The sequence below is a fragment of the Apostichopus japonicus genome, chromosome 18, assembly GCF_037975245.1.
Source record: "Apostichopus japonicus isolate 1M-3 chromosome 18, ASM3797524v1, whole genome shotgun sequence".
Taxonomy (NCBI): domain Eukaryota; kingdom Metazoa; phylum Echinodermata; class Holothuroidea; order Aspidochirotida; family Stichopodidae; genus Apostichopus; species Apostichopus japonicus.
The window spans coordinates 16,214,207-16,227,809 of record NC_092578.1 but is presented as its reverse complement, the minus strand read 5'-3'; the positions used below and the strand labels follow the sequence as shown (position 1 = coordinate 16,227,809).

Here is a 13,603-nt window from a genome sequence, read left to right as displayed (position 1 = left end):
TGACAGGTACAAAAATACATTTTGAGGTCAAAGTTCATTGCACTTGCGTGGAATTCTGGCGCACGGACAAAACTAAAAAACTACAGTACCTGGATATGTAAATGTACAGGGAAAGCAAATGTTTTGTGATCGAGTAGCCTGTTGGTCATTCTCAATGGCGGTGCTATTTTGCGATGAGGAAGGGGCAAAATGAAGGAAATGGTTGGTGGATGTTGCGTTTGTGGTGATGAGCGTGGTTGGACAGAAAATCCACTAGTATATTGCGACGGTCACGGGTGTAATGTTGCAGTACACCAAGGTCTGTTGGTGTTTGTAACGTTAGGTTTGCTAACCTAACGTACAAATATACGTACTAAAGCTATAAACAAGTTCAGTTTCGGATCGTGTTTTGTTATTCATATGTCTAACGTTAGGCTTAGGCATATATGCGTAAATTACGAATATGCAGCAGCGTTTGCAATTCGCAAATGAAAAATTAACATCGCCAAAAAAATTATTCCTACTTATCGCCTTTTCGGAAACACTGGTATGATTAAGGTTGTCTAGAAAGCCAATGATATAAATTCTATAGTTTCATCACACTTTTCTTATCACTAGGCCTCGGCCCACACTAGGCTACAGAAGCAGGATTGGTTTGGTAGGTCTAGCCTAGTGTAATGCAAGGTCAATAAAGCGATTTTTTAATTGAAAAATAAATGATAGTTTGGACTTTAACATTTCCTGACAGTTTGATCAAAAACCATTAAGGAAAACACACCCTGATTTAAGTCTGGTGACTGGAGTAAACCCAGTTCAAACCAATACACTTCATCCCGAACTTGTTATTACATTGATGTAAGCCAATGTCAGATCAAATCCAAACTCAGAAAAAAATTTCCGTAAGAAATGAATGGAATAAGTTAAACAACATGTATAATGCAATTTGGAAATGAATCACTAACTTCTATTCAAAGTTAAACTGTCACAAGGCTTATGCAAACGTGAGCAATTGCTGAAGACAGTGGTACATAGGCCTAGCCCTACCACCACTGTACATTAGGCTAGAAGTTGTTAAAAAACAATTCAGAAAGATATGACACTAGCTTACATGTGCATTCTGGGTTGGTTTTCTATCAAATAAAATATAAATACACTAATAGGTTTAATGAATTAAGTTGAAATGTATAAGTTGACTTGTCAGGAATGTACATGTACATGTGTAATATTTTGGGGCTAATCCTGGCAACCATATAGCCGCCAAATGTTCGCAAGCTATTGACACTATAATCATAAAAACTGATGACGTATGGTTAGGAATACAGTGTACATATCAGTTTTGGTAATGGCCAATAAACATTCACCATGTAACTCATAAAATATATTAAATTTTGAACCAACCACAACAAAAGCTCTGAATGGTAATATTTACGGCAAAGTTTCAGCAATGTCTATTTTTGTTATGCTTTAAATACCTTTCCTAATACTGTAGGCTAGCCTAGGCCTAACTATTTGTTGTTTAACAGCCCCTAGTAAGTTAGGGCCTAAGTTAACCCTTGGCTAGACCCAAGTTAGATACAGTAGTGTAGCAACAGGTGTTAGAATTTCATGGGATGTAACACAGCAAGTTAATTTCCACAATTAGCTTGTAACATTTCATTTGGATATCTAGGGCCTAATAAATAATACAAATAAGCTCAAAAAGGAACAGAGGATTGCATCTGTCACTTAAGGGTTTTAATCCTATTGATATGCATAATGTGTGAATCCTGCACAGTTGGGCAACAAATCAGAAAAAGAAAAGGTTTCCACATATCACACCCTTCTAGGGGTGGTGGTTGAAATCATGATTTATAAAATATTACATGTCTTTCTGATAAGTGATTAGAGAATTGGAATCAGCACCACTATTATGTAGTTAGAAAATTAATCCGGATCGGTAAAATTTGAAATGTAAGAAATGTTGTGGGCAATTTGAAAAACAAATGTTTCTTCACCTTGACATCCCCACTACTGCATCTGCTACTTAAAAAACAGCCATGTTTTGTTATTCAGTTGCAGTAAAATGCAATCCAGAATGAAGTTTATAGATATGTGAACAATTAACAAAATGCAAGCAAATATCATGTGCAGTGACTCTGCCATGTATCATGACCTTGGTGAAAGCTTAAAGGGTTCCTTGTACATATATAGGCTAGAAATGCTCGGCCAACTTTCTTGAAACATCCATACACATCTTATGTACATTCCTTTGCAATAATGGCACCAACAAAACCTCACTGTCCATGCAAGGAACTTCTGTATAACACTGCTTTACAGAGGGAGTACAGTGACATTACCTGAAATAGCACAGCAGGCCTTTTTAAAATTACTAGCAAATAGCTTTCCACAGTAAAATACATTTAATTGTCAAATTTTTGTGATCAAGCCTAATACACCATTCTTTTCCAAAAAATTATGTATGCATCATAAAACTTTCCATTTAATCTTTCTTGTACATTTATGAATGGTCACCGTAATGAAAAAAACTATATATATGGACATGATTCCAGATTTTTATGAAGGATTGTAACAATTTCTTTCTTGAATGTCCGGACAAACTTGTACAGACTTATACGTAGACTCTTCCTATGATTACAGAATGAAAAATAAAATTGTCAGATTATGTTTATGATGTCAGTTTTAATACCCAATAACGTTTTTGGACTGGATAGGATTTGGAGAGGTCGTTATCCAATCTAAGGATCGCTACATTTGTAACAATATGGTTTTCTATTGAGACACTTCATTATACACAGTAGAATATATTGTGATTTGTCAGAATTGTGTTTTGGAGTGAAATGCATTTCAAAGACAAAATTGCATGAGTTCAAATTGGTTTATGTTTTCTATTTGTTATTTGCTTTCTTTGGTAGCATGTTATGGAATAGTCTCGGTTCCAACTGGACCATGGTACTGTAGGAAGTGTGAATCACAGGAAAGAGCAGCAAGAGTGGTGAGTTGTTTGAAGAATTTTATCTTATTTTTTTCTTGGGGGGAGGGGTCGTGTGGGAGGTGCTCAGGGTGTAAAATATGTATTATAGGAACTTTCTGTCACTTCACATTCCATGAACTAGGGTTTCAGATGGGTTGGTAATAGTTTATACTATAACCCATGAATTTTAATGTAACCAGGAATTGACATGATATTGAAAGGGGGGGGGGGGGGGGGGGAACAATACATGCTCAGTTTTGGTGGCTAGAATTTGAAGAAAATTTTTTTAATGTTTCAAAGGGCACAATTATGGCAAAGAACATCGAAGGAAAGTACAAATATATATATATATATATATATTTGTTCTTTTTTTATTTGTTTCACTGCCTCATATCCTTAAAATACTACTTTGTAACTTAAGTTTCTCATTAGGATGTGCGATGTTAGTGTCAAGACATTTGTGTAAAGAACCTTTTCTACACTTCATTTGTTTAACAGAGGTGTGAGTTGTGTCCTCAGAAGGAAGGTGCCCTTAAGAGAACAGATAATGGAGGTAAGTACATTCTCAGATTGATTGGATAGAACTTGTCAAGTTTTGTCAGATGACACGTTCACAGTGTAGTATAACTTTGTCAAGGACAAGTTGTGTTGAATGTCATTCAAAAGGTGCTCTGTTTATAAAAGAACATTGTTTTGGTTGGGTAATTTAAATTTAGCAAAAACGATGGATTAACACATTTACATTTAGGCCCGCACCGAGGAGCTGACAGCATCATAATCAATGTAGCTCTTCGGAGGAGCATCCCAGAGTTTAAAGCGTATTTAAAGGTGAAGAACTCGAAAATCAGAATAGCTGTCCAAACTTTTACTTTTGAGTTCTCCGTTTCTTTGGACGAAAAAATATATCAAGACTGAAATTCTGCCTAAAGTCATCTTTTATGGGTTCTTATCATCATTGGATTTCTTGATAAACATTGTATATGAATTACCCTTTGATTCTTTAATTTTGTTTTGCAGGATGGGCTCACGTTGTGTGCGCCCTCTATATCCCAGAAGTTCGTTTTGGAAATGTTACATCCATGGAACCAATCCAACTGTCGATAGTTCCTCATGACAGATATAACAAAGTGAGTCGATCACCCTCCCTCCCTCCCCAACCAATCACCCTCCCCAACCAATCACCCTCCCCAACCAATCACCCTCCCCAACCAATCACCCTCCCCAACCAATCACCCACCCCCAACCATCCTTCCAACAGCTCCAGCCAGTACTTAACATACGTTCTGATATTAATCATCAAGGAAATCCCAGCCAGATATTTTTAAATTTCAGGGCAAATTTGAGAGGGATGTTTTTTTGGTTGTCCCTCGGACAAAGTAACGAAGAATGTTAGCCAAAAAAAAAAAAATTGACCAACCATGTTCACTGTAGGAGATATTTGTCGGTTTGGAGAATAGCATACCAGGTTTTCGACTGGTAACAATAACCATTGGTTTTTAGGCCTAGGCCTACGACTATCTTGTTTAATTTCAGTGTCTCCAAATGGGCAGAGCGTAACCAATTTATCATTTTACGTATTTGGTTGCAGTAAAATTGGAATGTGATGTAAACAACATACATCCATCAAAGCTGACTTTGGATGGACAAAATAGGAATTTGTTCGTATCGGACCATTGGACGACCATTAAAAAATAAGTCCAGACTTTGCAGATGGCATGAGCTTCATGCCATGGCACATTCGCCTTGGAAATTTGTTTCTTTTTCCGACATAGATCATTAAGTCCAGTTTTGAATAAAACTATTTTAAATAAGTTAACAAGGGCATTGTGAATGATTTATCTGCAATAGGCTTAAAAAGAATTTGCCTCAGCACAGATGCTACACATAGTTTAAGATATTTCACAGTTTTGTTGTTGTTGTTTGTAAAGAGAACCTATACTGAACTGAACTGTTGTCAGCAATTAGATTAAAGGTATTCATGAATGTCTAAAATGCTTTGAACAGTGCAGCCACTAATTTACTCCTGTGTGAGCTGGTCGTCACTTTGAGCTTTCACTGCCAAATATTACTTGTGTCAACTGCATCCAAAGGGGCTTTTAGCCAAAAGGTCATGTAATCTTGCCATCATAATATGTTTGTTGTTCTACATATACGTACGAGCGTAACAGGCTGGCGCTTGTCTTGTCCGCAGGTGTGCTTCCTCTGCGAAACCAAAGGTCGGGAGAGTAAAGCTACTACAGGTGCATGTATGACTTGTAACAGGAATGGCTGCAAGCAATCCTTTCATGTCACATGGTAAGTGCCTCCTCCCCCCACCCCCACCCAGGGGAATAATTTTGAAGTTTTTTACTAGTGTTGCGTCGATATCACCAGTATCGATTCTGGCCGATTTTCCGAAAAATACAATCTTTTCGTCAGTCACAGATGGTTTATAGGAATCCGATTGCATCCATGATATTGCTTGCAGTTTCTTAAAAGAAGCACAAGTTTTGGAGTGATTTTGTAACCTGTGCTTTCCATGTGTTGTAATTTTTATTCTCACTGGAGCCCTCAGAAGCACTGTGCAAGTTAGTGCGATAGGTTACTACTGTAGTTATATACATAGTTTTTATCAAACGTTGTTACGTGGTTACGTTGTTACATTGTGTTTGACTGCGGTGCATTGTTTCTTAGTCTGAATAGGCCATGTTAACAATTGCAATTGTGCAAAAAGATTCTTGGATTCTTGCCAAGAATTTGTGTAAAGTGCAAAACCAGTTGTCTACAGGGTATGTTCATTTTTTAATTATGTTGTGTTCACTTACAGCGCTAGACTGGTAAAGTTGTCGCTCGTTTTCTTTCATTTTATTTTGCTTTCATTTTAGTATTGTAGTTGTGATACTTTTTACAGTGAATAAGAATTCATGTTTGGGAGGTTTAATTACATTTTATGATGTGCAGCATTGTGAATCAAAAGTTTTATTTTAAAATTTCTGTCAATTTTCATTTTAGTGCTCAGTCGGAAGGTTTACTGTGTGAAGAATCTGGACACTACACAGATAATGTGAAATATACAGGATACTGTACTCACCACTACCAAAAACTGGTAACTTTGATCAATGCTCTCTGTTGTTATTTGATAACAAAATTAGTTCCTCTTTGAAAAGTGGAATCAATTTGTATTCAGACACATTTCAGACTATCTCTGCCTTGCTTGACCACACTTGTATGAGTGTATGTAAATGTATGTGTGATGACTTGGCTTGTCAAAATGGGAAATCAAAATATTTTGTTGAAACTTCAAATGTTTCTTGTGGATCCACCTTAGTTAGTACCAGAACCCTGTTGTTTTTTGTGGAGGTCAAAGGTCATGAGAGGTCACAGTCTGAATGCTTGAAATTATAATAGCTGCAAAGGTAAAGCTTAGATGAACTTTTGAGTTTGTTATGTAGATCCACCTTTGTGAAGCACAAGAACTCTCCTTGTTTTACAATCTTTATCACTTGAGGTCAAGTATAGGTCAAATTCAGAAAACTTTTTAAGCACAATTTTGTAGTGTGCTAAAACCTTTCTGTGATACTTTTATGTTACCCCTCAAAGCCCTTTTAGTAATGGTGTGAGCAATTTGAAACCTTTATCTAATACAATTGGGATAGTGGTACCTTTCCCACACATGCTTTGAAGCGTTACATTAGAGAACTGTATATGTATATAAAATCTATAAAATAAAATCTATAAAACATATCTTCCCAAGTGTGTGGTTCTTTGGGCTTGCATGTAATTAATGCTACTGTAACAAAATATTAGAAGCAGTAAACCTTCAAAAGCAAGTGAAAAATTTGAAATCCTCATTATCACTGTCAAAAAGAACATTAGGAGGGTGTCTTAGTTTCATCATTGCATGCATAACATGTGGTTTACTGCCCAGTACTCTTTGGTAAATTGTTGCAAACTAGTTTCCAATAGCAAAAATGGCACTTTATGCAGAAATTGACTCGGCTATAGTAGTGGAGATATCTTTCGTTGATTTTTAACACCCAATGGGTTAAAGCAATATGATAAACTTTGTGTAGGAATCCTCTTATTTCTTTCGCTCCCAGAGGAAAGATCGGGATATCAAGACGATTCCTCCATTCCGTCCCCTCGGTAGTAACTACAGCACGCCGGAAAAGGATACAAGTGTGGAGAAAATATCAAAAACTGATAAAGTGAGAACTAAAGCCGAAAAGCGACCAAACATGCAAGCCTTAACACCACCGGTGGTAACCCCCACGGTGGAACCTCCCCGGGACGAGGCTTCTCCCGAGGATGAGGAGAAAGTCATCCCGGAGGAGGAGGAGATGGAGGAGGAGGAGATGGAGGACGAGGAGGAGGAGGAGGAGGAGAAAGAGGAGGATAAAGAAGGGAGTGGTAAAGATATGGCATCAAACTCATCTTCATCTCATTCAAGTAAATTTACAAATGCCAACTTTAAGGAGACTATCATCACAGCAGCAGTCGGTGGTGGTAATAACTCTGGTGGGGAGGGATCTCTTCTCTCAAAGTTACGGAAAACGTCAGGGAAGGAGAAGAGGGGCACCAAAGGGGTTCCCAAGGGGACCTCGGACAGTGCGGCAGACAGTCCAAAGTCTGTCGATAGTCCTAAGTCTATCGGAGATGCGGAGGTCGGCGAGATGGTCGCACCGAAGCACGCCCCCTCGCCGTCCTTGGAGGTAGACAGTAGGGCCACGCCCGAACAACAGACTGTCGAGAGACCAAAGAGAATGTCTTCTAGGGAAACGTCAAGGACTTCCACCCCTACCCCTTCCTCAAGGACTCCCACCCCTTCATCAAGGACTCCTACCCCGGCATCCAACATGCCGGTGGTACTCACAGCTAATCTAACGGTGAAAGATCTTCCAACGGCCTCGCACAACTCGTCCGTATCGATCGACGTGGAGAACGTCACTGACAACGAGAGGGTCACCACGCCGGTCGGCAGCCTCGGCAACAAGGACCCGGACGTGGCCTCTGTAAACGCGGACGCGGACACCGGAAGCAAGACGGATGCAACGGAGATAATCATGCATCCGGAATCGCCGGACGTACCCATGCCGGAGTTGAAAATCGATAAGCACGAGAGACGGAAGCACAAAAAGCAGGGAAAGGCGTCGAGAGGGAGGAGAAAGACGCGGGATCCGGACGACGCACCGTCCAAGAAGAAGAGGAGGCGATCTAGCGGTCAAGGGCGAGGGTACGGAGCCATGAGCTGCGCCGTCGGTCACTACGGCGTGTCAGCTCAGATGTATGGGATGAGCCCCGGTGAGTAGTCTACAGCTGACCGATAAACCTATCGGGAAAGAGAGAGTTTTATTATTTCATTTAATTATGAATGTTGAGTGGTCATCACTGTTTGGCTTGCTGAAATTTTTGTTTTTAGAACTTTTCTATAAATTGGTCCTAAATAGCAATGTGGGATCCATCTGGTCATGAACAAGAATTATTGAATTCTACTTTTTAACCTGCTTAGCTTAAATCAAGTTTGTCGCTGGCAGTTTCCTGAATTACAGCACACATCAGTTTACTGTACAGGCTTATGGGAAGAGCTCGATAATATTTGCTGATGATAAAGCAATAACACAGGGCTTAAGTTAGGTATGGAAATCATGCCAATTCTTTGACTGGTGATTTGTGTCGTGAATTTATGTTAACTGGTAGAAACTGCCAGTGCCCTTTTGGTTTTTCCTCTTTCTATAAATCGACTGGCATTTAGCCAGTAAATACTATTTAGCCACATTTACCTCTCATTGTTTAATAATATACATGTATATTACATGTTTGGAACCAATTTTGAATTTGTGCAAATTTTAAAATTGTCAAATTATGTTACCTCTGCCTCATCACCTCCTGTAGAGGAGAGTGCCATACAAGATGTCTTCAACACCGCTGGTCAGAGTGGACGTCTCTCCGGACCTCCAAGACCCAGCCAGTGTCGTCCATTCTCAGACAAAAAAAATGAGTAAGTTGACTGTTTAAGTAAGTTACTGACATACTAACTGGTGAGATGTCTCATATACATGTCTCTTCATTATCATGAGACTGATTAAGCTGTGGTATTGTCTTGTTACTTAAATAACTTGTTAAGTAACTTTCCCTCTTGTGTTAATACTCTTGTGTTTTTCTCATGTGTGTGGTTCCCACAGCGGCCATAAATATCGTACCATGTCAGTTGGGTATTGCGACTGCCAATTGCTGCAGACTTGAGTCTCACATGTATTTTCAGTGAAACCACAGATCCGCAGTTTGGCAATATATCTTAAAAATAAAAATAGCAATAATGATAATAAAAATTAAATAAAAAGTTAAAAATGGCAAAGAAAGGATGGAAGTCAGTTGCCAGTATATATGAAAATGTAGAAAATAGAATTAAGAAATGAAGTCAAGGCCTGAGATGCTAATAGTTGTTCAAGCAGGTATTCGACCCCCTTTTTCTTTGGCAGTAACCCTACCACGATGGAGGCTCTCCTTGAGAAGCAATGGGACCAAAGTGCTGATTTCTTAATGAACCAGGCATCCTCTTCCTCCCACCTCGACAGTAAGTTGATATTTAATAGCAAACACAAATCTGTTATCTCTACGAATAATTCATCTTGTATTTATATCCCCATGGGTAAAATGCTATTCAAAAGTGGTAAAAGATTACTACACAGTTGCAAAGATTTTTGTTTTCCCACCATTTAACAATTTTCAGTACTTTTTCACAATGAAAACCATTCATGAAACCTCAGAAAATGTGAAGAATGAATTATTCCCTTCATTACAATTAATGATCAGGGGAGCCTTGACATGGGGGCATGTTGCTTCCACCTGTATTAGGTATATGTTAAGGGTTCAGCATTATTAATCTCCTTAATGCATTATCCAAGTTACCTCAAATGATATGATCACCATATCCATTTAGCTTTTCATCACTGCATATCTTTCAACTGTAGCATCGAAAAATGGCTCTTGTACTTCTAGACGATAGAGAATTCTAAAGCAGTGATTAAGAGATTGTTTCACAGTTTAATCAATCTTTAGTTAAAAATTTACATTTTTGAGTTATGTCCTAATTTTGGATTGTTTCAACTTTGAATATGTTACATTGGCATTACAAAGGTTGCCAGAATACTCCAAACTGTTACACTAGGAGTGACGTTTGCGAGCAACATGAGAGACGGTTCGGAGGATGGTGAAAGGTGTCGGCAAGTCAACTAGTAGACCAAGTATCTTTGATATACTTGAATACATATACGACATATTTATATTTGTAAGTACAGTAAGTAAAGTCGTATCCAAAGTATCTTTGATATACTTGAATACATATATATACAAATACGGTATATTTAAATTTTTTTGGGCTTCATTTATATGATCGGTATCAGCATGGATCTATACCTGACCTATTGATACTTCTACAGATTTTTTATTTATGTTCTTAATACCATCGAAGCTTCCCTGATGAGACTAAACTGCTTTACATTTTCATTAATTTTTTGTTTTTTTTGCAGTCGCTTCTCTCCTTTCCTGCCTCCATCAAATCCGAGAGGAGAATCTTCGGTTGGAGCAGCACATCAGTGCCCTCCTACAGAGGAGGGACCACCTGGTTACCGTCAACACCCGTCTGGCGCATCCCCTGACCCATAATGCAATGCATAACGCTCAGCTCGGCATGGCTGCGGGTGGCGATGCCAACGCGAGGAGTCGGAGTCCAAGATACAATAATGTGTTACATTCGCAGAGTAATGTAAGTATGAGATTAACATGCAAAATCATGAGAAATCAGATTTTTGCAGCAAATTGCTTTTTTTATTAATAAAAAGGCTTCAATGAATGGTAATTAACAAATTAACGAACCTTTATGGATATGAATAAAATACTACGCAGCTTTTCCAAGGAACCTAATCTCAGCAAGTAAAGCAAATCTGGTGGGACGGATGAATGAGGGTATGTTTCCTTTAGGAATAATATTCAACCAGTTGCTTTAAAATGAAAGTCCAGAGGAAAAATGTGTTTCTTTCATTGATGAAAGTGAAACATATTCTAAGCCTCTGGTTGAAATTTACAAGCAATCGCTTGCATAACATTATTGAGATATTGAACATTGGTATTGTCTGAGTTTAAACCATAGGTGAGCCTGCAGCAAACAGGTGTGATGTCATAGTTGCACACTGGCAGTGAAATGTTTTTTGTTTCTGTATTCTTCATTTTACCTGAGGTGATGATGTAAAGTAAACTATATACCAATGATTTAAATGTTTTTATATTTATATGGCTCCCAATTTTTAAGTAGGAAATTGGAACAAATATTGAATGAAAAACATTTAAAAAAAAAATGTTATCTGTGTGCCTCTATGAAATCTCATCCAGGGAAAAACAATTTTGTTTCAATGGAAATAGTTCAGGGTGCTTTCAGAAAAAATTGAGCTTATATCAATTATTTTGATGATTTATTGTTTATCTTTTGAAGGATTTGAGCAGCAGTCACAGCAGCTTAAACCAGTCAGGACACTCTGTTCATTCGCACCAGTCCCTCAACCAGTCTTTCAATTCCAACTACGCCTCTCCCCCCTCGAATCACCACCCACAGGGACATACCCCATCCCCCCACAACCTTGCCAGAAACCATGCTGCAAGTCCATCTACCTCATCATCATCAAATTTATACCACGCCCACTTTGCCTCCTCGACCAATCAAAATCATTCCTCCGGAGCTGTGACGACTCACCAGAATGCCACGGGACCTCAACAGGGCAAGAATACGTCACCATCCTTTGCCAACTCAGTGATGCAACCATCTGGCCATGGGCCCCATCCTGGCGGAGTGAAGGGGACGGATAGGTCCTCGGGAGGTGGTAGCTATCGGCAGTACGTAGGAGCCGCCCATACGGGTGGTGACTTGCACGGTGTGAAGGCATCGCATATGACGTCTGAACAACATCATCGGTTATTCAGCCAGAACAAACAAGGAACAGGTACGTCTTACAGACAGTATTGTTTTGAAATCTGTGGTCATCCAGTCAAACAAATTGCAACCTAACAACATTATCGTTATTTGACATCCCTCTTGTATAACATAGAAAAGTCAAGCATGAAGTTTAAATGTTTTACGGTCGATTGATCGTTCTATCTCACAGGCTTAATAGAGAAGATAAAGCTTGGTCATGGTAAAAATCTGTGATCACAAATGCCAGATAGGAAATTTCCCTATTGCAACAATGTCGATAACAAACATCTAACAATACATCCAAGAGATTCTGTGACTTTTTGAAAAGAAAGACCCGGTAATTATTGCCAGTACAAAGAGTACATGTGGCATATCCATTAAGTGTGAGTACAATTATTGCAAGGCTCTAACTGCAAGTGCAAGTAGTTAGTCTTGCGATAGTATCTAGACTAAATTTCCAAATTACCCCCCCACTATGAGTACGAGTGCAAGGCGAGTACAAGCAACTATGCTAGAATAGGTGTTCCCCTATGGAATCACAGCAAGTCTGGTTGTAACAAACACCTGAACAATAATGATTTCATAGCAGATAAAACCTTGGCTTTTAATTTTGATTGAACGTAATGATTTGCGTTATCCTTATTTTTAATATGGTGATTTTATTTGGTTATGGTCAAATTATTGACCTTTATTTGGAAAGGAGGAAATACTGGTGGAAAGTTGAGTATGGCTTGTAATAGTTTTGATAATCTCCGATGTTTCCAAACTTTGGTTCACAGGTCAGAACAGTGCAACAGGTCAGTCATCCTTGCATTCTCATGGCAGTGGTCACGTGGGGGGTGGTCGAGCTGTGCAGGGGTCCTCACAGGGTAGGAAAACCCCCTCCCACGGACGTTCAACCACCCCTCGCGCAGGAGGAGGAGACAAGGGGGGAGCAGCATCAGCAGTACCAAAAAGGTAGGCAAAAAATAATATCTTCAGTTTTGATTTTGAGGTCAGCAGTGGCCAAAATATGAAAAACTTGTTTAACATGGTATCTCAAGGAGATTATCTTGGATGGATCTGAAGTTTTTTGGTGTGGATTGCCTCATTTTTGTCTGGACAAAATATATTGTATTTAGTGGCGGTTAGAGGTGACCCAAGGTCACCAGAGGTCAAAAAATGAAAACCTTGTTACTGTAGTAGCTCAAGGAGGGAAACATGGATGGATCTTTAAAGACCAACTATGGAGACAAAATTTTTTGGGGGGATTTTCCATTAATTTGGGAGTTTACATACCCATAATTAACATGTGTAAAAAATAATCTTCGAAAACCTACTATAACCCATCAAAAAACGACCACGAAAATGGACATTTTGGGTAGTCTTAGGAATGTTTCAGGAATGTCTGAAATAGGTTTCCTAAAAAGCCGACTTTTCTTCCCATTTTTCACGTATTTAACGTCCGAAATTGGTAAAGTTAATTACAGCAATGTAATTGGAGTGAGTTAAGGATTACATACATGCAAAATGGTGGGATTTTATGTTCATCAAAAAGTCTCCATAGTTGGTCTTTAAATTTTATGTGTGAATGGCCCCATATTGAGTAGATGGAGTTCATAATTGTATTGAGTGGAGGTCAAAAGTGATTCAAGGTCACCAGAGGTCAAAATATGAAACTCTTGACAACATTGTATCTCAAGGAGGGAAACTTGGATGAATCTTGAGTT

At 38.8% G+C, this 13,603-nt stretch overlaps 1 protein-coding gene across 5 annotated transcripts in view; it reads left to right on the top strand.

Moving 5' to 3' along the window:
• The first annotated feature begins 56 nt into the window (after nucleotides 1-56).
• The window catches only part of LOC139958858 (uncharacterized), a 21,642-nt gene continuing 8,095 nt past the window's right edge, over nucleotides 57-13,603 (top strand). For 4 of the 5 annotated variants that reach the window (XM_071956259.1, XM_071956256.1, XM_071956258.1 and 1 more), the window contains exons 1-12: nucleotides 57-298; nucleotides 2,892-2,971; nucleotides 3,449-3,503; nucleotides 3,968-4,077; nucleotides 5,142-5,245; nucleotides 5,942-6,035; nucleotides 7,003-8,230; nucleotides 8,822-8,927; nucleotides 9,409-9,503; nucleotides 10,459-10,694; nucleotides 11,418-11,922; nucleotides 12,674-12,851. In XM_071956259.1, the coding sequence (XP_071812360.1) occupies nucleotides 190-298; nucleotides 2,892-2,971; nucleotides 3,449-3,503; nucleotides 3,968-4,077; nucleotides 5,142-5,245; nucleotides 5,942-6,035; nucleotides 7,003-8,230; nucleotides 8,822-8,927; nucleotides 9,409-9,503; nucleotides 10,459-10,694; nucleotides 11,418-11,922; nucleotides 12,674-12,851 (2,900 nt within the window). In that variant the 5' untranslated portion in view covers nucleotides 57-189. The remainder of the gene's footprint in view (nucleotides 299-2,891; nucleotides 2,972-3,448; nucleotides 3,504-3,967; nucleotides 4,078-5,141; nucleotides 5,246-5,941; nucleotides 6,036-7,002; nucleotides 8,231-8,821; nucleotides 8,928-9,408; nucleotides 9,504-10,458; nucleotides 10,695-11,417; nucleotides 11,923-12,673; nucleotides 12,852-13,603) is intronic. The other variant, XM_071956257.1, reaches the window with a different exon arrangement.